At 45.3% G+C, this 25628-nt stretch overlaps 1 protein-coding gene across 3 annotated transcripts in view; it reads right to left on the bottom strand.

Annotated features, from left to right (window-relative positions):
- The window catches only part of C2QH8orf33 (chromosome 2q C8orf33 homolog), a 429781-nt gene that overhangs the window by 135999 nt on the left and 268154 nt on the right, over positions 1 to 25628 (bottom strand). For all 3 annotated transcript variants that reach the window (XM_069646956.1, XM_069646954.1, XM_069646955.1), the window contains one exon: positions 12809 to 12899. In XM_069646956.1, coding sequence (XP_069503057.1) covers positions 12809 to 12899 — 91 coding nt within the window. The remainder of the gene's footprint in view (positions 1 to 12808; positions 12900 to 25628) is intronic.

The raw sequence follows: 25628 nt of genomic DNA, 5'->3' as shown, positions 1-25628 counted from the left end.
GCCTAGGTAATATATTCACCGTTAATGAGTGGATTTTCCAAAGACAGGCGATTTCTAGTCTTTTTCATCTATCTACCTGTTCCTAGTGTTGCTAATGAGGATATAATTGTTTTATCTATATATGACTTTTGACGTTTTTACAATGCTAATCCATAGATATTTTTATTTAGCCACTTTACAATTCGTATTTACCTAAATATGTATCATAGGAAGGAAGTTTTCAGCGATCCCATCAATTGGAGGCTGCTCTTCCAAAAGGCAGCCTTTTTTGGCCACCTTGCAACACTCTCCAACAGGATGGATTATGACTCCATCAGTGAGTTTCTCCCCCTGAACCTTCCAGCCATCACCTCTTATATTTTGCTACGTCACCCAGAGTGGGATGGGTATGCCCAGGCGTGGGTCCCTTGACTGCTAGGCCTACATACCCAAACATGTCTGGGGAAGCTTGTGGTCTTGTGCAGAAGGGATGTGACCAAGCAGTTCGAGCTGGACTGTCCCTTTTGGGGTGGGACCAAGCCTGATTTGTATATGGTCTTTTCCCTTTTGCAATGGCTTGGCAGGCGAAGAACGATGGGGTGTGGAGGGTTGCCCAGAGCAATGTCAGATGTTAAGATTAATTCAAAACCTTCCAACCATCATCTCTTTTGTTCCTCTATGCCATACACTTTCTCATCTTATGCTCCTTGTCTCCAACCCCGCCAGAAGCAGGAGGATAACCCTAACACTAACTTAACCAAATAATTCCAAACTGGGCATCTACTTTCGAGCTGCCGTCTATGCAGTAGTACTTACAAAAAGCTGTTGGTGATGCTCATGTGGTCGCTTTGGAAATCGTATCCCAGCTAGAAAAGGAATGAAGCCTGAGATATGTTCTGAGGAGGCGGACAGTGGCTGAACATTCATACGGCTTCGCATAAAAATGAAAGTAGGACTATTCTTTTTTTAGCTGCAGGAGGATGAAATGTCCCTTAACTTTGGACATAAGGCAACGGGACAATTGAGTGCAGTCATTAAGTGGTGAAGGAAACATTTTTCAACTTAACTTCCCCCAAACTATGCCAGCTGTCAAACCCTTGCTGATGCTCACCACTACCCTCACTCCAATTAGCCTTCTTTCCTGCAACTTTCCCTTTCAACCTCAAGTTAGATTTGGATGCCTTTCGAGTGTCCTCCCTCCTTCATTGGGATTCCTCTCTTACCCCTTTGCTAGACAAGGAACACAATGTGATCGAACCTTGCTCATTCTTTGTGACTCCACAACTTTCCCCAATTGTAAATCTATTATAGCTTCTCCCGTCTACAACATCCAACTCTTAAAATGTGTTCCTTTTTTAGGCTAGTCCTGCAACCTGAGCCTCCCAATAGAATAAAGGTGGCTCTGGAGCCCTATTGACGTTGTTTCATCCCATTTCTTACACTCTTGCTTCTCTCTTTTTAATTGATTGTGCTCTGCATTTCACAAAAGAACTTTATCTTCTTGCAGGCGTTTATGTCCCAGCAGCTTTCCATTTGCGTTTTACTTTAAAGACACCCTTCATTTCATTCAACTAGTGAAACCTCTATGCTCAAAACAACTACAGCTTCTACTATTCTAAATGGATCTAGACTGTCCCTGTAAATTGAACAGATGTTTGCAATGGAAACCCATCCCACCTAGAGCAGATGTGTTCCTCTCTCAACCAGGTTTTGCATCTTAAAACAGGGGGGATTCATTTTCTTTTTTTAACAAATTATGTCAAAATGTAATCTAGTAAGCACATCTAGAAAGAGACTCGTCTTGTATTGAAAGTTTTATTTATGCTGCCTTCTCCGGGCCTACCTCATAAGCGTCAAATATCTGCAGGATTACTCAAACTCAAAATTGGGCTTGCTTTAAGGCTGAGATCTTCTTCCTGCACTTTTTCCAGGATCCCTCTTATTTGTAGGTTACTTTGCCATAATCAGTTTTCTGCATTCTTCTGCTTGTATAAAAATGTTTGATACTGCTCTGTTGGCTGGTGTAGCCAAGCTTGGTTTGCTTATGAGATTAGTCTTCACTTCAGCTTGCTTCACACGGCTCACTTTTTTAAAAATGTCACACTTGATTCGTAGACATCAATTTTCTGCTTTATTTCTTGGCTCCAACCTTGTCTGTGTGGAATTTATTTCTGCCATGCCAATGCAGAGAGCGAGTGAGTGATGATGTTTGTGAGGCACTCTCAACAAGAACACACTGTCTCAAGGCCCTGGCCCTGATTATTCTTCTAACTGATCGCTCCTGAGGAGGTTGAGAGTTCCAGAGCAGAGCTATAGTCCCACAGCATCCTCTTCAACTTGGGAGTTTGCATCGTCAAGATTGTCACCAGCTTGTCGACTCAAACTCAACGTCTTACACGGTTTTGGGTTCCCCATCTCCTGGGGCCAGATCCTGCATATGCAGCCTTATCGTTCAGCTGCTCTTGGCCCATGATCCTCGAATGGCAAGCTTGTAAAATGGTATTCTGGGTTGCACCCTGCTTTGCGTCCTCCATTTTGCTCTTTTCCACAGAGATGACAATGTCCCCTCATTTTAGGGGTGCAAGAAAACCTTTTGCCAGTGTAATCCAAAGATTTCAATGGGGTTTATTGCACATTATTTAATTGCTGGGCTCGAGCACTTGATTTGGGTACTGAATGGCCTGGGCTTTAACCCTCATCACTGCATCTTTGATGAAGTCACATTTTAAACTGATTTAGAGAGTGGAGCTGGTTTAGCACTTGGAATATCTTCTGGGAGGCACTCAGTTCCTGCAAAGTCTGTTCAGAGGGTCGTGGCTTCTGCCTCCACGTGTGCAGGCATTTTGTTCCCCCTATTGTGATCTTTAAGTCGCTGAGAGGTACTTGGTTTACGAAGGATACCCAGAACCAATTCTCCTTAGCTACAGTGCAGCAGTTCTCAAACATTAACAATTCATTAAAACCAATTGAAACAAGAGAACTAGATGTTTTTGTATAGAAGAAAATAATCACCATTTAAGGCAAAGATGAGTGTCCCTCCTCACATGTCAACTCCCTCCTACCTATACTCCAATGCAACAGTTTGGCATAAGCACCACCTAATAACCCAAACTAATGCATGTATTTATTTTTTCATTTGTAAGGCGCCTAAACCATGAGGGATGAGGGCGCTGTTGCAAACCTGTTACAGGTTACATAAGCTTCACGTGCGGGTAGTAATCCACCCACAGCATACAGAGATCAAGGTAACGTTGGATGTTATAGCAACGCATACAAAGATTCCGGGGGTGGACCAGTTAGGCAAATAGACAGGTTTTCAAGGCCTTACTGAAGGACCAGTAGGAGTCTTCGGCTCTTAGAGCAAGGGGGAGGGCATTCCAGTGGTTCACTGATACCGTAGGGAAACTGATCCCCCACCCTCCTCCTTTAGCTCTTTTCACTTTCGGAAGAACCAGCCGATGATCGTGGTAAGATCTTACCTGTCTGTTAGACTACGATCTTACAATTTTCTGGGCAAGGTATTGTGGGGCGGTGTTAGTCAGACATTTGTGTGTGATCGACAGTTTTGAAAATAATCCTTTCCCGAATAGGGAGTCAGTGGGACTTTCATCTGGCAGCTGAAATGTGGTCTCTTTTAGGAATGTTTAAGGCTGCTAGCATTGTGTTGGATTATCTGTAGTTTGTTAATGTTCTGTTTAGATGATCCAGCAAAGAGGACATTGCAATAATCCAGTCTCGCACCTGTGATTGCTCTGGCAATAGTTAATGAACCTTGCAGTGTAGGCTGCTGAAGATGCTTAACTACTGCACTAACTTGTTTGGAGAGCGATAGTGAGGCATCCAAGTGGACACCCAGTGTGTTGACCGTCTTCGAGACATGGATCTGGATTCCGTCTATTGTGAAGGCTTTGTATTGCGTGCTGAGTTTCTGTAGCAAGGAGGGAGAGCCTACCAGCAACATCTCTGTCTTATCGTCATTCAGACATAGAAGGTTTGTAGCCATCCACGTCTGGATTGTGGCGTAAATTTTATTTAGGATTAGTTAGTCTTCCTTGTAGGAGCTTGACAAGGGGAGTAGGATTTGGGTGTCATCGGCATAGTTGGTATATGATATACCGATGTCGTCCAGGAGGTCGAATAGGGGTTTGGTGAAAATGTTATAGAGGGAGGGGGAGACACAGGAGCCTTGGGGGATGCCACATGGAATGGGGATGGGCATGGCACTGGCAGTATCGGCCTTCTAGGAAAGAGGCAACCCAGGAGGTGGCTTCCTAAGAGAAGTTTGCTGGCGTGAGGTGGTGACATAGGGTCTTGTGGTCTACTGGGTCGAATGCGGCCGAGAGATCCAGTAGTAGGAGGATGGCTGGTTTGCCCTCATCTGGGAAGGAATCCAGTTGTATTTTGAGCTCTAGTAGTGCTGTTTTGGTGCCGTGGCAGAACACCTAATTGTCGTATCCCTAAAATGTGATTAGATTCCAAAAAACTGATGGATCTGTTTGTATGCTGCTCTTTCCAGGATCTTGAGCAGGAATGGTACTGTTGTGATCGGACGGTAATTGTTTGGCATTGCTGGGTCAAGTGATGTTTTTTTCTATAAGGGGAGGACCCAGGATTCTTTGAGGCCAGCCGGGACCAGATTGGCTGAGAACGAGGAATTAATTAATTTAGTGATTAAAGGTACTAGGGAATCAGAGCAGTCTTTGATGATGGTTGCAGAGCATATGTCTCCTTCGCATCTAGATGGTTTTCGGTTTGGATATTAGCTGTTTCTAGTTCCGAGATTTCTGTAAAGTGGAACACTGGTCTGGTGTGTGTTTTAGTGATAGGGAGAGATAAGGGGGCTAATTAGGATTTGTGTATGTTGCAATGTGTTGCTGTAGCATGCATATTTTAGCATGCCTGGCATTCTGAATATCGGTGCACCAAGTTTCATCTTTGCAGATGGTGTTGGGGGTTGATATGGGCGTCTCTAGTTTTGGGATTTTGAATAGTTCTTTCAAGTTGGAATTAGCCTTCTCGATTCTAGAGTTGTAGATTTCCGCTTTGGCTGCTGAAATGGCTTGTCGATATTCCTTAGCTATCTTATTGAAAATCATTTTGGGAGATCCGATGGGTCTTTTTTCCACATGGCTTCTGCCTGTCTTTTCTTAGGGCACAGGGCTTGGAGTTCAGAGGTGAACCGAGGGTTGAGGTACGTGTAGGTTTGTATTTCCTAAGGAGAAGGGGTGCCACTAGGTTAACCGCTTTGGCCATGGTGTTAGTATAGGTGTCTGCTAGGCTTCGTGGGTCAGTCACGTTTAGAAGTTCCAGGCTGAGATGCAGGATGGAAGGGGCGATCGACTCTTTGGAAAAAGAATTCGGGAGCTAACGGCCATTGTAGGTTGAAGCATGGGTAGAGAGGGTGGTGGTTGGTCTGACTAGGTGTGGGGGGTGTTAGAGGTTACTATGATTTGGCTGTTCAGATCGGCTATGCAGTTCAAGTCCAGTCCAACACAATGTTTGCATCCAAGGTCCGAGAGGGAATCTGCTACTGCAGTGTCTAAAGGGTTGCAAAAGCCTAGGTTGAAGTCCCCTAGTAGTAAGACTCTAGACGCAGGCTTGATGTTATTTCCTAAAGTGTAACCAAGGTCTTCTTTGAAGGCGGCTATGGGGCCTGGTTTGCGGCATTGGGATATGTATGGTGATGGAGTCGGTGAGGACAGTGGTAGGTTTGGTGGAGAGGCGCTCACAGTGCCCTCTGTAGAAAAGCTGCATGATCTGATTTGAAGGGAGTCCCTATGTATGAGTGCGACACCGCCACCTTGGGTGTCTGGTCTGTCACACCTCAGAATGGTGAAACCGTCCGGCAAGGCTATCGAGAGGGCAGGCCTGAGGCTTCATGGAGCCAAGATTCGGTGATGGCCAGTAAGTCTAGTTTAAGCGTGGTGATCATGTCATTGATGTCCAGTGCATGTGCTGAAAGAGATCTAGCGTTAATTAGGGCTCCCTGTAGCATGGGTTGAGATTGGTGGTCTAGGTGGGTATAAGAGGGGGTAGGAGACAGTGGGGTTCTAGATATGGGGGTCAGCACGTAGGAGGGTGCCCTTGTTCTAGTACCATGTGCTGTGGTGGGCTTGTCCTGAGTGTTTCCAGAATCTTTAAGAGAGGGGGCTAGAATGGGGGGTGGTAGGGATCTGGGGGGGATTGGCATGTGGCTGGCAGGGGATGGTGGCATTGGACATGTAGATAATATACTCTGAAGTTTACAAGGCTCAGAGGCTGTCTTCATGGAGGGAGGGGATTGCATAATAGGAGTCCTAGCACCAAGGTGTTAGTGGTGAGAGCAGGGAGGTGGCTTGGGGTGAGTCTTAAGGATCTAGGGCGTAGCCTCGACTTCCTTACTGAAATGGACACTGGATTAAAAAGCTTAGATTGCTTGGAATTGCTTATGGTGCTAGGTGGGGGCTGACCAAAGACAGTATTGGCACTGTATTAGTTGGAAAAGCGGTTCTGGTTAGTGGCCCTGTGCTCTGAAGATGCAACAGCCTTGGGTTGCTTATTGGCAGTTGTGAGAAACCTGAAGGTGTCTCACCCGCTGGTCCCCGGAGATCTGTCGTCCAGGTGGCCAGGACACGGCCATCGCTATTGGATCCAGATGCTGGGGTTGGACCAATGGGGGAGGATCACCTGGGCGAGGGGTCTCAGGCCAGTGGAAGTGGGACAACGAGGGTTGAGATGCGGTATCCCCTTACCTGCAACACCTTTTCCCCATCATTGGATTGTTGGATATTTAGAACCTCTACCCCAACCCCCATTTCCCACACAAACACTTTCTTACACTGTAACAGACAACAGACTAACATCAGAGCCGTTTACCTAACATCTCACAACACGCGAGTCAGGCAATTCGAAATAAGCAAGCCCATCTGACGGCCCTTTACCTATCCCGCAGGGATAAAAGGCGGAGCACGAAAACACACTTCAAGCAAGGCCGAACACACAAGGAGACAACTTCACAAAACCAGCAGTTCAAACGGAGAAGAAAGGCGGGGAGACCTGAAAGGATGACGAAGGGGCAATTACCCTTGCCCTTTTCAACTAATGTCTGCGAAACCTCCGAAAGGGAAATCATAATACTGGGAGTTACTGCTTGGCATGCGGAGCAGCAGCTGTCAACGGTACACAGGGACCTCCCGCATTGATAATGCAGGCGGAGAGGCAAGCTGGATACCATGGTACTATCCTTGACTCCAGCGATCAGAGAAGCCAACGGGTTCAGCACAGCCGGTGAGTCAGAGGAAACGGATAGCAAACCAAACTGTTTTGAGCCGAAGGTGGCAAGTAGCAACATTTTATGAATGCCAGGAATTCCCAAAACAAGGAACTTGTGTGTATGTTTGAGGTTCAGGTGCAGAGGGATCCGGCGCCATGTGGGCGCCAATTCGAAAGGCTCTGACCGGGACCTGTTTTGAAACTACAAGAATCAGAAGGCCCTAGGAAAGGGTGGCGTAAGGCATCAGAATGGTCCTACAAGGGTTACGTAAAATCCCTTGCACAATCGAAAGTCTCTGACCTGTTGCCAAAGGAAAGCTAGGACAAGGGAACCCCGCTTTCCAATAAAGTTGTGAACTGTAATTTGTGGCATGTGTGAACCCGACAGAGGGATGCTGAGAGAAAGCTAGAAGGAAAATCTTGCTTTCTGATGAAAATGAGCAATGAATGAACTGTGTTAAAAATACATGAACTGTGTTAAAGAAAGGCCATGGTGAAACCGACGGAGGGAGGCCCAAACTGCGAGAAGGATTCATGCCCAATGAAGTGAGATCCTGGGCGTGAAGAGCAATCGGTCAAGGTGCAAGATCACGAGAGAACTTTTTGTTTGTTTGTCATTGTGAAACACCACAGGCCTTCTAAGGCAAGAGACTTTCGCAAAAAGGAGACTTAGCCTCTGAAGATTTCTGATATTGTTTAACTGAACTGTGAACCTCGTACTGACAGGGCCAAGGAGTGTGGTGTGCTCGAGAGTCCCGCCTTGTCCCGTGCTTCCAACGTGGGGAAGGGAGACCCAGCGATACCATCCTGACTTATTATTTGGTGAACACTTCTTTCTTTTCTTCTTTCCGGTGAACATTATGCCACACTCTTTTTGTAATTTAGTGGTATAGACTGGCAATAGGTTTTTTAGTACAGGCTCTTTTTATTTGACAAGGCGCCACTAGGACTGCCTTATTATTTGATGGTCGTAGCTTGCTCCCATTTTAGATTTAGGTCTAGATTAGGCATTTATATCACCCATTATAAAGTTCAATAAACACTCTTGAACTGTGATCACTTGTGTTTGTCTTTACTGTTGCCACCTTAAGTTCCTTACACAGTGGACTTGTAGAAGTGGTCACTCTACGTAGTGCTTGGGATAACTTTGATGGCTAACAAGTAAGGGATTTGAGCCTGGCACGTTGTGCCCCGAACAGGCAGGGTTGCAGAAATCTGAGCTGCGAGCGGTGCAGATGTGTTCTGTTCGGGAAGTGGCTGTGGAGTGCTGCTGAAGTTAGGAAGCTGCAAGAGGCGGTGTGGTTGCAGCGGAAGGTGAGGGATATTAAAATGGGCCGTTCTCACCGTCTGACCGGAAGGAAGTGCCAGTGGTGCAGAGCTGCTGGGGTGACCGCAGAGCTGCCTCATGATAATCCTGGGTTGCGGTAATGGTTTGGGGGACATGATGCTGCTCTTTAGGAGTATCTATCTCCTTGAGGATCCGAAGGAGACTCCGGTTGGGAAGAACAGGGTCGGACAGGTGGAACGGGGGAGTGTTGCGGGCAGTGTAAGCGCATGGGGCCATTACACACAGCTATGTAGGCGCCAGAGGTACACAAGGATACAGTGGGCTCACCTTCCAGGTAGTGTGAAATGATCGCATCAGACTTCCCATTATGCTTGGGCAATTGCGGCGAGCTGTAGAGGCTCCCGTAACCTTGATAGCTTTTCTCGGCTCCCCTCTCGTAGGGTGTTTGCACACTTGGGATTCTCGGGTTTCACAGGCTCCCGTTACCTTGATTGCTTTTCCAGCTGTTACACACGATGTTCGTACCTTGTAACAGTATATTCTGCTTCCGGTTTCTCAGGCTCCTGTAACCTCGTCGGCTTTCATAGCCTTCACTCAATGTCTCAGTCGAATTTCTCAGGCTCCCGAAACCTCGTTGGCTTGCCCCATTACTATTTGGCTTAGTAGCTACGGTCTGACGTGTGAGGAGCTCGGAAACCCGGGCTCCCTCAGGCGGTCTAGTCTTTCCAATGAAAGCATATACAAGGAAAGCAGGGATGGCAATATGTGCCTTGCAGTTGCAGTGTGGAAAACTGACTGATGGGTGGATGAAAAGAAAATAACGAGGAGAGAAAGAATCAGGGGGAAATTAAAGGGACTCAGAGGGTGGAGGGAACATATTAAGGGATCTTAAGCAAAGAAGGAGGAAAGCCAATCTAGAGAAACAGAATGAAACCTACATTATGGGGTGCACAACATTTGACACACAAATACTCAACATATCATGAGAGAATAAGGGGCATGAGTTCAGGACATATTGGGGACCATGGGAATAACAAACTGTGGACAATTACTAGGGGGAAATCAGGGGATGGGGTAGAGGGAGCTTAGGTGGTAAGCCATGGCGATCCTACTGGGTAGAACACAATGAGACACATAGGAATGGAGAACACAGTGAGGGAAGTGCCTATTTTGAACGGATACAGAGTGAAGATCACACTGGGGAGCACATTATGGATATGAGGATAAGCAACTGATGGATTTTATGAAGGGATATCTTTATAGGAAATACAGTAATAAAGAACATGTTGAGAACTATTTCCAGGGAGATGTGGAAGAGAGAATATAAGAGGACATGGGACAAGAAAGAGCATTGCAGGGATACGGGAAGCAGAGAATATAAGCGGACAGGAGAATATTAAAGAAAATCATAAGGGACACAATACGAAAGGAAAGTGAGCAGGAGAACACCAGACTGAAGAGGAAAAAGCATTGAGGGGGAAAATGGGGAAAGTAACCCATGTAGAGCAATGAGAAATGAGGAATAAGGAAGTGAGACAGAGGAAACACATCAGAGAGAAGAGGAAAGAAAAACACACTGGAAAACGGAAGAGGGAAAACATCGGAGGAAGTGGGGCACATGAGAGGGATGGGAGACTACTTCAGGTAAAAAAATTCCTTTCTTAGACCTTTCAGAAAGCTTGGTAGTGAGTGCTTGCCCACAGTAAGATGCACACATTCAGGAGCTGAGGCATTCTGGGTGCTACCATCAAATGAGTCAGTGAACCGTTTATTTCGGATTCAGAATAGATAGACCATGCAAACACATTAAACATTTCATACATTTAAATTATTTTTGCCCCCTGCCCACTTACTGCAACATCTTTCCAAAATGTCTACGGCACCAAGGTGCTCACAGCACATCAGTTACACCCAATCATGTAACTGTGGATCTCTGCATCTGTAATTAGGGGATGCTTATTATTAAATACTATAACCCTATGGTAGTAATATTTCGCATCCATCACCACCTTGAAAAAGCACAGGAAATGTGAAACACTCGTTTTTTTTACTGGATATAAATACCGCTTTACCAGAACATTACATGAATTCATCTGAATTATTTCACCACAACCAGCCCTACAGATAAGGGGTGTATCGGCTACCTTTACTCCCTAAAAATTGGCAAATACTGCCAAAAAAAGACAAATGGGGAGTAAAAATACTCTCAACAAAAAAAGAAACTGCCCCATAAGAGCTTGTCCCACTGCTTTCACCCACAGAGTTCCATGGATATGTTTCTAACAGTGGCACACAAAGTGCTGTAGCAAGAATGTGCATAAATACTTGGGTGTAAAGAAATATTTATTACACAAATATTTCTGTTTTACAGTTAAAACATATTTTTACTCACTTATAAAATACTCCCGTTGGGAATGGAACTTACAGTTTGATTCCCATAAAAATAATTTGACTGCAAACTTTCAAAAATTGGGAGTAAAATACTCCCACTAAGAAATCTTAACTGGAGCACTGACCACAACTATCATAACAAGATCAACTTTCCAAATTGACGTCCCTAACTAGCAATATCCTTTAAAGATGTCAGTGCTAATTCCCTTCTGACAATCTGTATACGGATGCTTCTTGGTACTCCCAATATTGACTTCCAGAAGATCCCCTCCAGTAGGGACCAAGAGTCTTCGGGCAACATAAGTGATGTTTCGGCGCCGGAAGTCAAAATCGGCACCACTTTAGCTCTATAAAATGAAATTAACGGAATCAACGAAAAATTGCAGGGGGGAAAATCCTCCTATAAATAAAAGAGAACAACATTCTTCCATATCCAATAAAAACATTTTCCAAAATTCATCATAAATGCTGGGGAAAACTTTCCAAGTAGCTCAGTCTTTAAGGACAGTAAATATCACATATCAGAAGAGGTTTAGATTTTGATCTTAAGGCATCATTCTGCAACCGTAGGCTCTCCAGATGTTTTTGACTATGACTCCCATGACCCCCCCCCCCCGCACCACCATGGACAATCCAGGGTAGGAGTGATGGAAGTTGTAGTCCAAAACATTGGGAGAGGCAAAGTTTGCAGGCCCCCATCTTAAAGGACCCCTCACAATCCACATATAAAATAGTTAAGTACTATATGAAATAAGAACAAAACATTGCATCTGTATAGAGAAGTATTGAGCATCTTGAGGAGCACCTGACCATAAACATACAAAGTCAAATACTACACCAAAAAACCATTACTGTATAAAAAAATTGTGCAATACCGAGCAATAAAATCTGCCACCTCCCGCTTTAACTGAGTATGTAAAAAGCAAATGATGAAAAGATATCATGAGAGTGATAAAAGCTTAAATCCGCCAGTTCCAAGCTCTCCTGATAAAACCAGATCCAGCGAAAATCACATCCCTATAGTCAAGCCTGCTTAATCCTATTCTCAATCAAATAGGATTTGAGGCAGTTAGAGCTTGACACCGTTTAGGAAAGGCACAAGAAGAGAACATGGCTACCCACCTTACTTCAATTGAATAAGCAATTATCAGGGGCGCACCTTCATCCAGCTATGCATTGTTACAGCTAGAAGTAGAATTATCACACAGAACTTTACAGACCATGAGGTAGCCAAAATGCTTACAGGACACAAAGGTACTTTTCAAGGGACAGGAATACCACTAAGCACCTCTGTGCCAAACAAATCCATCCTCTCCTTCCACTGGAGAGATCACGCCTAGGTCTCTGAGAGGAGTTGAATCTTATCCAATTGTTTGAAGAAAATCCCACTCAATTAATTGCAGCAAGAGGTCATTCACACACGTGTTCGGGAAGGGGAAGTGCAAATAGATTATCAGAGGGCATGATATGATATGATATGGCATTTATAATGCGCCTATACACAAGTGTTTCGAGGCGTGACAAGGCAAGGGAGGGGGAACAGAGGGAAGACAGAGACAATGATCTTACTAGGCCAGATGTCATTGAGATCGCGCAAGTGCAGGGGAAGGGGGAAAGGAAAAGGGAGGGGGAAAGGAAAAGTGCGGGGTAGGGGGCAGTGCAGTACATAGGATCAACAGTACAAAACAAATAGAATAAATAAAACAATAGGTAAAAGTGTGGCTAGCTTGTGGCAAGTGCAGGGATGAGTGCAGATATCAGTGTCAGGAGCTTGGGGGACTGTAGGGATACAACTGTATGAGCCAACACAATGACTGGGCTAGCACTCTAGAGTCCAGTGAAGATATTTAAGAGTAAATCTTGGGAAGCAGAGTATGGCTCAAATATTTAATCACTTACCCTGTTTTTGAGTCGATTTTTGTCTCTTTAGCCCCAGTTCCAGCTGCTCTATGCACCAATCCACCTCTCTTCTAAGCTGTTCATCCCCGGGCTTTGGAGAGTAACAGGAAGGTTGCAGGGTTAGAAGGTGAAACAAGGAATTCAGGAACAAGTGTTAAAAACAGTCAAGATAAGAGAGAAAAAGAATGATTCATCTTTAATCCGCATATTTAGCATTCAAGGTACATGTGTGCACACAACTGCCATGCACTGCATGCCAGATGAGCACACGTCAAGGATGAATGAAGACACAGTGAGCAGCCAGATCACTGCACATACCTTGATAGCCCTCATTACACCGGAGTCAGCAACACGCTATCCAATTTTTTAAACTATATTTTACGACTTCAAATCATGTGTTAGCTTGAAAACGAAGAATACAGCTGGCTGGAGCCTGAGTTACAATTGCTTGCCAGCATGGTTTTCTCACCTTGAATGTTAGCATGTGCCTCACTTAGAGTTGAGAACATTAGCATGCACCGTATCTAGACAGGGTTGTGGGTGTTAGCATGTCCCACACTTAGACAGAATTATGAACATTAGCCTGTGCAGTATCTAGATAATATTGTGAAGATTATTGACTGCCATACTCAGACTGAATTATGTAGGTCAGCAAGTGCTACACTTAGACAGAACTGTGAATGCTTGCATGTTAAATGTCACATAACCCACTAACCAATATAAACTCAAACTCTCTGCATACTTAAAAAAACTCACACAACCATCTCTCGCACAACAAGCTGCACGCACTTCACCACACTGCAACAACACATAAGTCGCACCAACAGCACACACGGACTGACACCGATCCAATACTCGCACCAAAGCTCAGCACCCGGTGTCTGCCGAGTTGAAGCTGCCAACAGTACACCACTCCTCTCACTATCCTACTCCCTCTCCACCTTACTAACCCATCCCACCTTCTCATTCTCAGATCCTCCAGAGCGCCTGGGGACCAATTCCGTTGGTGACGGTGTGCTATATAAGTACAGTTAACATAACCTGACCTTTAAGTGCCAACATTTTGAACTCTTTCATATGGTCGAGTGATCTCCAGAAATGACACACAACAATATAGAATTCAAAGCAAGTTATTTACTGGAGTAGTTTACATTAACACAGGTCAAACAGATAACTGAAATATTGGGTCAGAAAGGCCATCTGCCTTGTTGCTCAGAGTTTTTGGAGTCAAAAGCAAGTGTCATCAAAACTCTCTGCGGGTCTCCCCCAGTATCAAATACAATGTCTGGTGCATATACAAAATCACCTGCCCTTCCTTGGCAGATATGTTGCAACTTGATCAGTCTTCCTGTGTCAGCGCTTAAAATGCTTCTCGTTCTCACTCCTTTGGGGCCAGAGGTTCCATAAAGCCTACACATTCTATTAAAGGTGAAACTGACTTGAAGGCTCCAGACCACCTCCATGCCCAGTGGACACAATTTTACAAGACCCTCAGCCCAATCTTGCATTCTTCCTAAACGGTCCTTGTTCCTACAGGATCTTCCTCTGGCTTACCTACTCCCTTAATATTAAGTAGCTTCTGCTGTACTTCCTCAACGCTTCACCACATGCTCATTCTCCTTCCACCTCACTCCCATACCCATAGACATGGGACGTGTCTCTCCCTTTTCATTATCCTTTTGCCTTTTTTGACTTTCCATGACCTCTCTTCCTCATTAATTCCTTCCATTTTCACCTCTTCGGTTAGGCCTGTTAATCCCATTTCCTCTTCTGCTCCCCCTCTTTACATTCCCCTCCTCTTCCTCTGCACATCCTCCTCAAAGTTTACTTCCTATAGCACCTCCCTTTTGCCCCCTGTCACCTCCAGCTCGGCCTAGTAGCCCCCAAATTCGAAGCCCCTATACACACCCACATCTTTACAATATATGGCTTTATTTTATATGCTCCTGTCCACTGTCCTTGTGCAAGGCTCCTCGTGAGGGTCTGACATGCGCAGCCTTTCTTGCTCTAGTGCAGGATTGGACGTTTCCCAATTAATTTCCTGCATCAGGTGTTTCTATTTCATTGGTCTGGGTTTCCAGCATCTGTGAGACAGAGCCTATACAAGGCCATTCGGCCATCTTGGATTCATTTCATGTCTTCTGCATGCAAGAGGAGCACCATGCCGGAAATGCTGGACTGGTGCGGCTTTGGTGGCATCCCCTTCACAGATGTTGCACTCTGTTCTTACACAGAAAAGCAGCACTACTACTCAATTTACAGCTCAATGTCCAATATTAGGATAAAGACTGTTTTTCAATCACTTGGCCTGTCGCAAAGGGCCTGCAAGAGACTTATCTTCACTCACACATTCCATAATGTACTTATAGCCCTTAAGGCATCAGATGTTACTATGGTACCAATGTGACCAACACCTGTCTCCTCACAAAGCGTTTGGGAGGATGAATATGTGAACCTCCCCACAGCATCCCCAGGTCTTGCATCAAGGAGAGGGTGCCTTCTCCCATGGTCACCTGCACAAGGGTCAGGAAGGTGACATCATCACAAACAATTCAGACTGTTATGCACCTGGCAGTAACAATGGTTGGAATAAGGCAAAGAGCCTTTGCTCCTTCCCTCTGTGACTTGTTCCGGCACTGTGTTCTGTATAGAGAAGAGGCACTGCTCTTTGCTGACCCACATCACTTCATAAAACTGGTTTGACGTTGGCCCCCATTTGGTACAGCACAAATCTCCCTTGCTGCGACAGGCCATAGCTTGGACCCACAGTGGGGCTCTGCCTTAAAGCGGGCAAGATCGACCAAATGGTCTTGAGGGCCAATGGTGTTATGGTATCCCTCTCCCCCAGTCGTGTATTCTTGTGGCTCCTGTCTGCCACACTTATGGGGCAAGTGGAACAAGTGATGTGAAGCTCTATGAAACAATTCTATTTGCAGTTGGCACATAACAAATCACAAATATATAAATGTTTAGGTCCCCACTACACCGTCGTCAATCTTGATATTCCTGCATGAGCCTGCAGGAGAAAGTGATTAGGGGGAGGCTTCCCCTTTTGTCACATTCTATCTGTGCCCTGATCTAGTTTTGTTTTTTGTCTGCTACCACTCCAGGACCAAGTGTGTCTTCAGGATCCTCAGCCGCCTGCAAATGGAAAGTGAGGAAGTACCATGAGAAATAAGACTATTGTGGGTGAGGGCAGGGTCCAATTGCTAGATTTGTCCTGGACCAAAATATCTACAATGTGCTCAACAACAGAGCACAAAGTGCTTGAAGTGCCATAAATAGGGCACAGGCAGAGAGGATGGGTTTTGCAACAGGACCAATGAAGCAGGGGTAACCGTCTGTATGAGGACAGATGATATATGTGGGTTTTCCTCACCTTCAATCCTTCACTGATGGAGACCTTACTGCCTCCGTTTAAGTCCTGTTCCCCCATATCTTCCTTACTCAATGCTTAACGCAATAACAACTCATGGAGTGGCTGACCACAGGATTTGCCAGTAGTTCCTACACTTTCTGGTACCTTTTGTGACTTGTCAATGCCAGAGTCTTTCCCATTTCCATTTCTTATTGAGCTTTCCCAGTTATCTCACTTCCCTGGATGGTGTGGCCATCTTCTGGACATTGTGTTTGGATCAGGTCATACACCTTGTGAATTTGCAGTCACCTATGCTACATTTTTCCGCCTTATCTGAGAGTTTGTTGTCGGTTCCAACCCTGGATTTTTCTCCCCTTGCCGAACGCCCTTTTCCGGGAAGTTGCAACCCGCTCAGGAGCGGTCATACATCCCTGGAACTAATTGGCTTCTTGGGACTAGTGCCTCTCTTTGTGAACATGGGTGCCGTCACTTTTACCCTGTATGTTGCCTCTCGTTCTGGCGCCCAATGGTCGATTATAATTTTTTTATTTTTCCCCACTTTGTATTTATTTTCTCAGGCACTAAATGCTTGATAGCCGAAATAGTTTTAATAACTTAACCTGGCCCGGTTGCTCCACTATATGTTTCACATATTTTCATTATTTTGTGAAAATCCATGCATTACACATTTCCACATCACACAATTACAGACTTAGCCATATAACAGTTTCACCAATACAGGTCGGTGTGGCAGAGTGGCTCACAATAATACAAAATAGACCAATATATTATGATAATTCTTTCTTTACCTTAAAGGCTATATATATATATATACTTCATTATTTCTTTAAATAAGTATCTCATTTAGCTGTGTTCTCAATGTTCTTTCTCAAACTCTTGCCCATGCCACCACACGTCTTGTCACCATAGCTCAAGGGTTGATACCTTGTGTTTCTCCTTCTGTTTCAGGGCTGCATTCTGGTCTTCACATTAATTGTTTCATAAACTTTATCTTTATCCCAGAGTTGAGTGATGAAATCCCCTGCCTTGGTCTATGGTTTGAGGATGGGTGACAAAGGGGGTGCAGTGCCACTATGTAAAGAAGGGCCCTGGTGAGGTATGGGGAGGATCCCCTCGTCTACCCCACCCTCTCCTGCAAGCTTGGCAGGGACTTGTCACTGGGGCCCAACTGTCAGCAAAGCTCCTGTAATAGAACTGAATTTGAGGGGCAGTGCCACGGAGCCTGCACGTTCATCCTGCTCCCACACACAGAGAGAGGACCGCCCATGGGGAGCGGCTGACAAATCCCAGGTCCCACCCCAAAACTGTGAACAATGCCAGGAAGAAGGCCCATCACTCAATGTCCACGCCAGCTGCATACAGAGACACACTTGAGTTTGCTTAGGCATGGAATAAGCTGAATGGCGTGGACAAAGCTCTATGAGAAGGGACTGAAGCTGTGGGAGTTTTGAGAGAGTGAGGTGGCGAGGAGAAAGAGCGTGCCAGATGCAAATGGAGATTATTTTGGAGGTGGCTGGACAAAAGTAGATGACGGAGAGGGTGACTTGGAATAGAGCGGAGAGATTTGTTTTGGTAAAGGAAGAGGGAGGTGAAAACCAGCAGGAGTTTGGGAGGAGAGAGAACAAGGAGGCTGGGTAGAATAGAAAGAGCCAGGAGTGGGAGATGAGAAATCCAGGAGCCTGTGAAGACAGCAATAGAGGAAGAGCAAAATGATAAGGTAGTGGGTGACCACGGGCGAGAGGAGATGTAGTAGCCAGGGGAGAGCAAGAGAGGAGTATCTGAAGAGCAAGAGGAAGTGGCGAGAGGGTCAGAGGAAGTGAAGGGAGAAAAGATAACCTGGGAAGGAATTAGTGGTTAAAAAAGAATAAAGTGTGAAGCAGGAACAAGGGGAGAAGAGAAAGGAAGGCTGAAAGGAATTCCTGGGCAGGCAGAGAGAGAGAGAAGGTGCCCCAAGCATGCATGATTTCTGATGGACCAGGAACTACATTTGGTGACCCTTATTCTCCCTTCCAGTGGTCACTCATATTTAGACAGCATCAGTGTGCATTCCCTGGAGCAAGACCCTACAGAGCGAGTGAAGATGACAACTACCAGACTTGTAGAAAGATGTGTTAAGGGCACATCAGACTGAGTGACTGTCATCCCCCGTGGATTGCTGGGCCGGGAGACATGGACTGAGACTGTCGATTCCGGAAACTGACTTTTTGTTTACTTGTTTCAAACATGAGGAACAGTGATCCTATTGTTTCTTCGAGTTGAGTCCCTTTGATTGTTTTAACTTCTCAACTAAAACCCTTTTAAACTGCCACTTTGCACATTTATTTTGACTCATGAGTGGTATAGTGAGTTTCCAAAATGACATCGTACATGGGGCATTGGGACACTGGCCTTCATGCACGCATGGTATGCATGATTTAGCATGCTACACTCTCAGCATGGCTCAGATGTCACCTAATTGTGGTGAATATCTGGTGGATTGATCTGCATTTATCATTTATCATGTAACTGATTTGCAATATGTTCTTGTTTGTTTGTTTTTATTATTTGTAATGCGCACCTAACCCAGAGGTAACAGAGCGCAAGAGCAACAAGAGGATTGTATAGCTTAGGTTACATAAGGCACTGTGGATAGAGTCCAGCTATGGTTACAGTACTGGACACATCAACAACATTGAGAACAGATACAATAAGTAAAATTTACATAAAATAAAATATACACAATTTACAAGTTTGTATTATATCTGAACGGGGTAGGTCAGTAAAAGTACCAGTACCTTAATTGTCATGTTCCTTAATCCAGTGGATAAGATTAGATCTAAATTGTAAGTAAGGAAGGTCTTCCCTTAGGGATGGCGGTAAGGAGTTCCAATGTTGTGCTGCTTTGACAGGGAAGCTGCTACCCCCGGTCATAGTACGTTTGAAACTTGGCACCAGTAGAAGGTTGGCATTAGCCTTTCTGGAAGGGCGTCGGGATGCTTGTCTAGTGAATCTCGTTATAAGGTATTGAGGGGCAGAATCGTGGAGGCATTTGTAAGTCAGAGAGACAGATTTAAGGAAAATCATATCTTTCGTGGAGAGCCAGTTGACAGATCTTCTAGTATCTGAAATGTGGGCTTTCCTCGGGAGACTTAGGGCTGCTCTTAGAGCATTATTTTGCAAGATTTGAATCTTGTTTGTAATGTATTTATTACTACCTACATAAAGAGCATTACAATAGTCCAACTTGGACAGGAACAAAGCTCTAGCTAGGGTGATCCAATTGTTGGAAGAGAGAAAAGGTTTGGCTGCTCTGATAAGTTTGCAGGTGTAATAGGTAGCGGAAGCCATTGCGTGTACCTGTTTTTTGAATGTTAGTGCGGAGTCTAGATAGAAGCCAAGAGTTTTAACCTCCTTGGCCACGGCGATGATGTTATTGTCAATTTCGAACGAGGAGTAGTTTTGGCTTAGTTTGTTGAGATTAGCTGTTGTGCCTAAAATGAGGAGTTCCGTTTTGTCATCATTCAGGCATAGACCATGTGAGGCCATCCATGCCTGGATGATGAGGTACACTCTGTTTACAAAGGCCAAATCCTTGTCATAATCCCCCATCAGCAGGATGAGGATCCGAGTATCATCGGCGTAATTTGTGTAGGTGATACCCAGACCATCAAGATCATCAAAAAGGGGCTTTGTGAAGAGGTTGTACAGAGTGGGAGAGACATAGGAGCCCTGTGGCACACCACAGGTAATAGGCATTGGGTCAGCAGCTGCTAACAGGGAGAAGACTCGCATTGTTCTGTTATTGAGAAAAAACTGGATCCAGTCAATTGCCTCTCGGGAGAAGTGGGCTGCCGACTCAAGGTGGTTGCAGAGGATCTCATGGTCGACCAAGTCAAATGCTGCTGAGAGATCAAGGAGCAGCAGTAGTGCCGTCTTACCCTCGTCTCTCAGCTCATCTATTTGTGCCTTAAGGTCTACAAGTGCGGTCTCAGTTCCATGTTGGGGTCTGAAACCTGACTGTCGGACTCCTAGGAGGTGGTTGTATTCTAAGTAGTGTTGGATTTGTAGGTATGCCACTTTGTCGAGGATTCTGAGTAGGAATGACACTGTGGTGATAGGGCGGTAATTAGTAGGGATGGAAGGATCGAAGTTTTGTTTTTTGAGGAGTGGGAGGACCCATGATTGTTTCAAGTTGTTGGGTATAATGCCTGAGGTGAAGGATGCATTTATTAATTTGGTGATAAAAGGGGAGAGTTCACGTGCTGCATCGTTTATGAGTTGTGCTGGGCATAAGTCACCATAGCAGTTTGACGGTTTGAGGGTAAGGATGACTTTTTCAACCTCTTTGGTGGAAACTTTGCGAAAGTTGAAGTGGTGAATGGCCACATAAGGTTGAGTCGAGATAGATTGTGGCGCTGTCACATTAAGGTTGCTAGATTTGTAAGTGGTGAGAAGGGTTTTCCTTTTTGTTGTTGATCTTGGTTTGCAAGGTTATCATTTTATTGGCCAGGGCATTTTGTATGCCCGTGCACCAGTTTTTATCCTTGAGGCAGGAGTCTGGAGTTTGGATGGGGGAATTCTACCTCTTTCAGAATTGTAAATATCTCTTTGGTATTGGACTTAGCTTGAGAGATTCGCTGGTTGTAGGAAGTTTGTTTGGCAAGGATAATTTCTTTTTTGTAGAGGGACACTTGCTTATTTAGGTTATTCTTATTAATCTCTGATGGATAAATTCTCCATATTTTTTCACATCGGCGTTTCTCTTGTCTAATTACTTTTAGGTGTGGCGAGAACCAGCTGTTCAAATGTTTGCGGAGTTTGCTCTTTCTCATCTTTAATGGTGCTATGGCATCAAGGGATGATAGCATCACTTTGTTGTATGTATCTACCATAGTGAAGGGATCTATGTGGTCTGAGATAGAATTAAGAGTAGGTAGTATCAAAGGGATGAGGTTTTCGGGAGTAATGTTTCTTTTATTTCTAGTGGGGACTGCTGGGGCTAAACTGTCGGTATGCAGAGGAGGTGAGGCCTCTAGTGAGAACATAATCAGATGGTGGTCAGACCAAGGCTGGGGCATTATGGACATGACCATAATTTGGGCAGTTGTGCTCGGCAATCCAGTCAAGTGTTCTACCTTTAGTATGGGTAGGACCTGTGATCTTTTGGGTGAATCCTAATTCCCCTAATGAGTTATTGATTTGAGTAGCATTGGAGTCTAAAGGGTCGCTGAAGCCCAAGTTAAAATCTCCTAGTATAAGACTCAGAGGAATTTTTAAGGTTGTTGGACAGAAGGATCCTAGAGGGCCTGGTGGACGGTATATAAGGTGGATGGTTACAGACTGCGTGTTGGATATGGTTAACTTAGCAGTTAAGGATTAGCAGGAGTCTGTGTTATGAGGTGGAGAGAGTTTCAGTGTGAGGTTAGTTTTGGCTATTATGGCGAGCCCTCCACCTCGAGAGGTGGTACGATCTAGTCTTAGAAGGGTGTAATCATCTGGGATGGTTAGCATAATTGCTGGACCAGCTATGGGGTGGAGCAAGGATTCAGTAATGGCTAGAAAGTCTATATTTTCGTTTTGTAGTAGGTCTGCAATCTCTGTTGCATGGGCAACCATAGAGCGGGCATTTATAAGTGCACCCTCTATCCCAGACTGAGCTGGTTGGGGCAGGGATGGCTGTACTTTGTGAATGCATTTCGGGGCAGAAGTGGGCTCTCGGAAAAGTCTGCTATTGAGTTGAAGGGGGTGTTGGTGGTGGCTGGTTTTGCAAGGACTGGTAGTAGCATTACTTGACACTTTTTTAGGTAAAGGGTCGTACAATCTTGGGAGTCTCGCGCGTAATTTAAGGTTCCTCTGTGATAAAGTACAAGGTCTGGTGATCATGTCGATCTGCTTCGGAAAGTTATGCACAGGCGCTAGTAGAGTTGAGTATTGTGACATAGTGATATCTTGTAGGGTCATTATATAAAGGAGTGACCTTAGTAGAACTGTGTAGAGCGGTGGGAAGTACATGTCGTATGCGTGGAGCTAGTTGTGGGGTGGACAGTAGATAGATGCAAAGTGTAGGGTGCTATTAAGGATGAGTTCATAGATGGGACTTGGAGTTAGGGTCAAACATATAAACAACATATATACAAAGTCAATGATTTGGCAGCTGAGCATATATCACACAAATTAGAATGATGCAGTGTATAATGCAGTGTAGGGCTACTGTCTATTTGCTGCCGAGGCTCAGTAGATCTAGCAAATCTGGCGTGATACATATGCATAGAAGCCTAGGGCTGTGCAAAAAGAGATGCGCGCATGGAATAAAACAAGCGGGCTAGTATACAGGATAACGCAACTGAAAGCAGGCATTCGCAGGCAAGGTATACTTAGTTCATGCTGAGTTAGTTGCAGTATGGCTTACAGGGTGCTGTGAATCTATTTGCATTCTTTATTTATTTTATTTTTTTAAAGAACTTTATTTTTGCATTTTCAAAACTGTTGCATTAACATTCGCACCCCAAAGGGGGCGAGTACCCCATGTGCCAGACCATCCCCCCTCCCACCACCACCCACCACCCCCCCGGCCGCACATTGACCCCCCCTCCTTATGAGAGTGTGTCTATTGTCGGGGATCGTGCTTGACCCAGGCTCGTGTCTCTTCTTTGGGCTTTGGGTTCCCCTGTCGAAGACGATGTGTCATCTTCTGTTTCGTTGAGCAGAAATGCAACAAGCGGGCCCCAAACGTCGGGCGGGCGTGCATGCATGCTGTGGTAGTGTTTTAATGAAGTCAGACTCAACGTCTTGGCAGTAAAGGATGTCACGGCGGGTGAGAGTTGTTGGGTCATTCAGAGAAGTGCCACTGTCGGGACAGGTTGCGCCACTTCCCCAATGATTGCCGATGTGGTCTGAAGGACCTGGGTCCAGAAAGGTTAACAACCTGGGGCAATCCCATGCGAGGTGAACAAAGTCAGCAGCCAGGTGTCCACATCTTTCGCATTTTGCCAGTGAGTCTGATTATTGTCTACTCTTCTTGACCGGGGTGAAGTATGTTTGGTGAAGGAAGTTGAAATGAATTTGTTTGAGACGTGCCTTTAACGCTATTTCTTGTGTTTTCCGTAAAATATATGTCCATTCTCCTTCGGGGATTGTAGCTTGTAGAGATTTTTCCCATCTAGATTTCGTGCGTGGATTGATAGGTGTTGTGTCGGTTAGGATGGATTTGTAAATAGTTGAGACGAGCTTCCCTTCGCCTTGCGTTTGAATCACGTTGTGCAATAGTTGCCAGGTTAAGGGTTTCCGTGGGAAGGTGGGGAAGAGTGCTTGGAGTGTGTAACAGGTTCTGAAGTAGAGGAACTTATCCAGGGGGGTAATGCCTCCTCGCTCTGTTGCCTGCTGTGGTGTCATGAAGAGGCCTTCAGTGAACAGGTCACCTAGGGTGTTTAACTGCAGTTTCGCAACCCAAGTGTGGAAAACTTTTTCAGAGGTCAGGGGAATCCCTGGGATGAATTTGATCGGAAGGAGGGGTGAGTATCTTACCGCAACCTTGTATGTGAATCTACTGGCATTCAACAGCGCCACAGGAATCAGGCGATGGTTACAGTCTCACGAGGCTTACAGGCTAGTGCACAACAATGCATGGGCGGCATATATAAGGCTGAGGGTAGTAGCAGCATATAAATAAGTGGCAGGTCTGTTCGTAGTAAGGCAGGTCAATACAGCACTAGATGCTTTGATCAGGTGCGCGGTACGTGGGCTAGTGTTACCTTGAAGTAAGGTTGGCGGATCCGAGTGCAGGAGGTGGATCACCAGCTCCCAGCGTGGCACACCGACACGCCTGGTCACGCTCGGTTAGCTCAGTCAGAGGATGGCCTTCTCTCTAGGCTGGCTCCCCCCTGTCGGTGATTGGTGGCAGAATATGGTGCTGATTACAACCAATCCAGAGGCGGCAGCAGCAGCTAGTATGCAGTCAGGCATACGATCAGGACAAGGTCAGGCGCGGGATACACAAAGAGCGGCGGCCATCTTAGAAGGCCTGGATCAGACTTGTTTCTCCTCACCCAATTATTTTCTATGTTTAATGTGTTATTTGTGCTATGTTATTTGCATAACAGCCAGGAATAAGATTGAGAGGTCGAAACACGTGTCCGGTGGTCATTTTTTCGATTAAATTTGTGTTTTCCTTGGAAATCAGTTTTGATCTGTGTGTTATGTATTTCTTTGAAATCATTGTAATAGTCTTTGCCTTTTTCAATAAATGTAACTTAGCTTGTTTCATTCAATTCGATATTCAATAAATGAAACTTTGCTTGTTTCATCCAATTCAGTGTTCAATAAAGGCAACTTTGCTTGTTTCATTCAATTAGATATTTCAATAAATGCAACTTTGCTGGTTTAATTCAATTCGGTATTCAATAAATGCACCTTTGATCACTGTCACGGACCGCTATTGTATTAACGGTCCTTTAGAGTGCCCGTGTGGTTCCAGTGTCCCCAACACTTAACAGGACCCGGCAGCTCCTCTAGGCAGCTTCTCTGCAAGCGCGAAAGCCTGTTTGCCGGGTGCTTCATTCAGCACAAGTCGGCTCTCATGTGCAGCTCCACCTCTGCTCCACGGCAGCACCTGCTGCCCGCCATCCCTTCCGAGGGTTCTCCGTCCTGCAAAGTCCCACCAGCAGGGCTCCCAGGATCTTGGTCGTCATCTTGGCATCTCAGCTTCTCATGCTCCTGCACGATTCTTTCTGCTGTGTCTCACTATTCCCCTGCTGCTGCTTTCTTGTGCTTCTGCAGTCCACCTAGTATACATATGTGGTCCGTTAATAGGCTGCAGGTGTTTTACATTAAGGCTGCCTGACTCTGATTATAAGGACATACCTGATCTTCATGAATCTTCTTCATCCCAGTACCAAAGTGGTGAGAGTAAGTGGTGTCCATTACTCTTAGTTGCTTCATCCTAGTCTCAGAACTGTTAGGTACCCCAAGAGGGGAATCAAGGGGAACTGCCTTATAATGACCCATAAAGGTCGGGGTGGGTTGGGTAGGTTGTTACTAGAATAAGGGCGATACCCTGTTTTGTCCCAAGGTACCTCATCCCCAATCCTTTTCCTTCTCTTTCTAACACGTCTGGGATGATAATATCTCCTGCCCTTCTCAGAGACCAGGGTACATGGTGAACAATATCCCATAACCATTTCTGGGACAGGGTATCCCTCGTTAAAGGAGGATGTGGAATACTGTGTCTTACCTAAGGACATCCCACTTTCAATCCACTAGGACCCTCCATCCAGGTGGTCCTCCTTCTCTTGTCCATCCACAGGAGCAGGATACAAACGCAATGGCCTTTCCCATGCCACCTGCATAGCGGATCCAAGGGGAGGAGTTGAGAGAACAACCTTGCGTTTCTCACATCCCCTTTTTAAATATTGTAACTATATACGCTAGTTGAGGGGGCGTGGCTACATGGCCACGGTGTAGGAC

The sequence above is a fragment of the Ambystoma mexicanum genome, chromosome 2q (assembly GCF_040938575.1).
Source record: "Ambystoma mexicanum isolate Mex_15411 chromosome 2q, UKY_AmexF1_1, whole genome shotgun sequence".
NCBI lineage: Eukaryota > Metazoa > Chordata > Amphibia > Caudata > Ambystomatidae > Ambystoma > Ambystoma mexicanum.
Note: the sequence above shows the minus strand (reverse complement) of the source record. Positions and strands in the feature narration are given on the sequence as shown.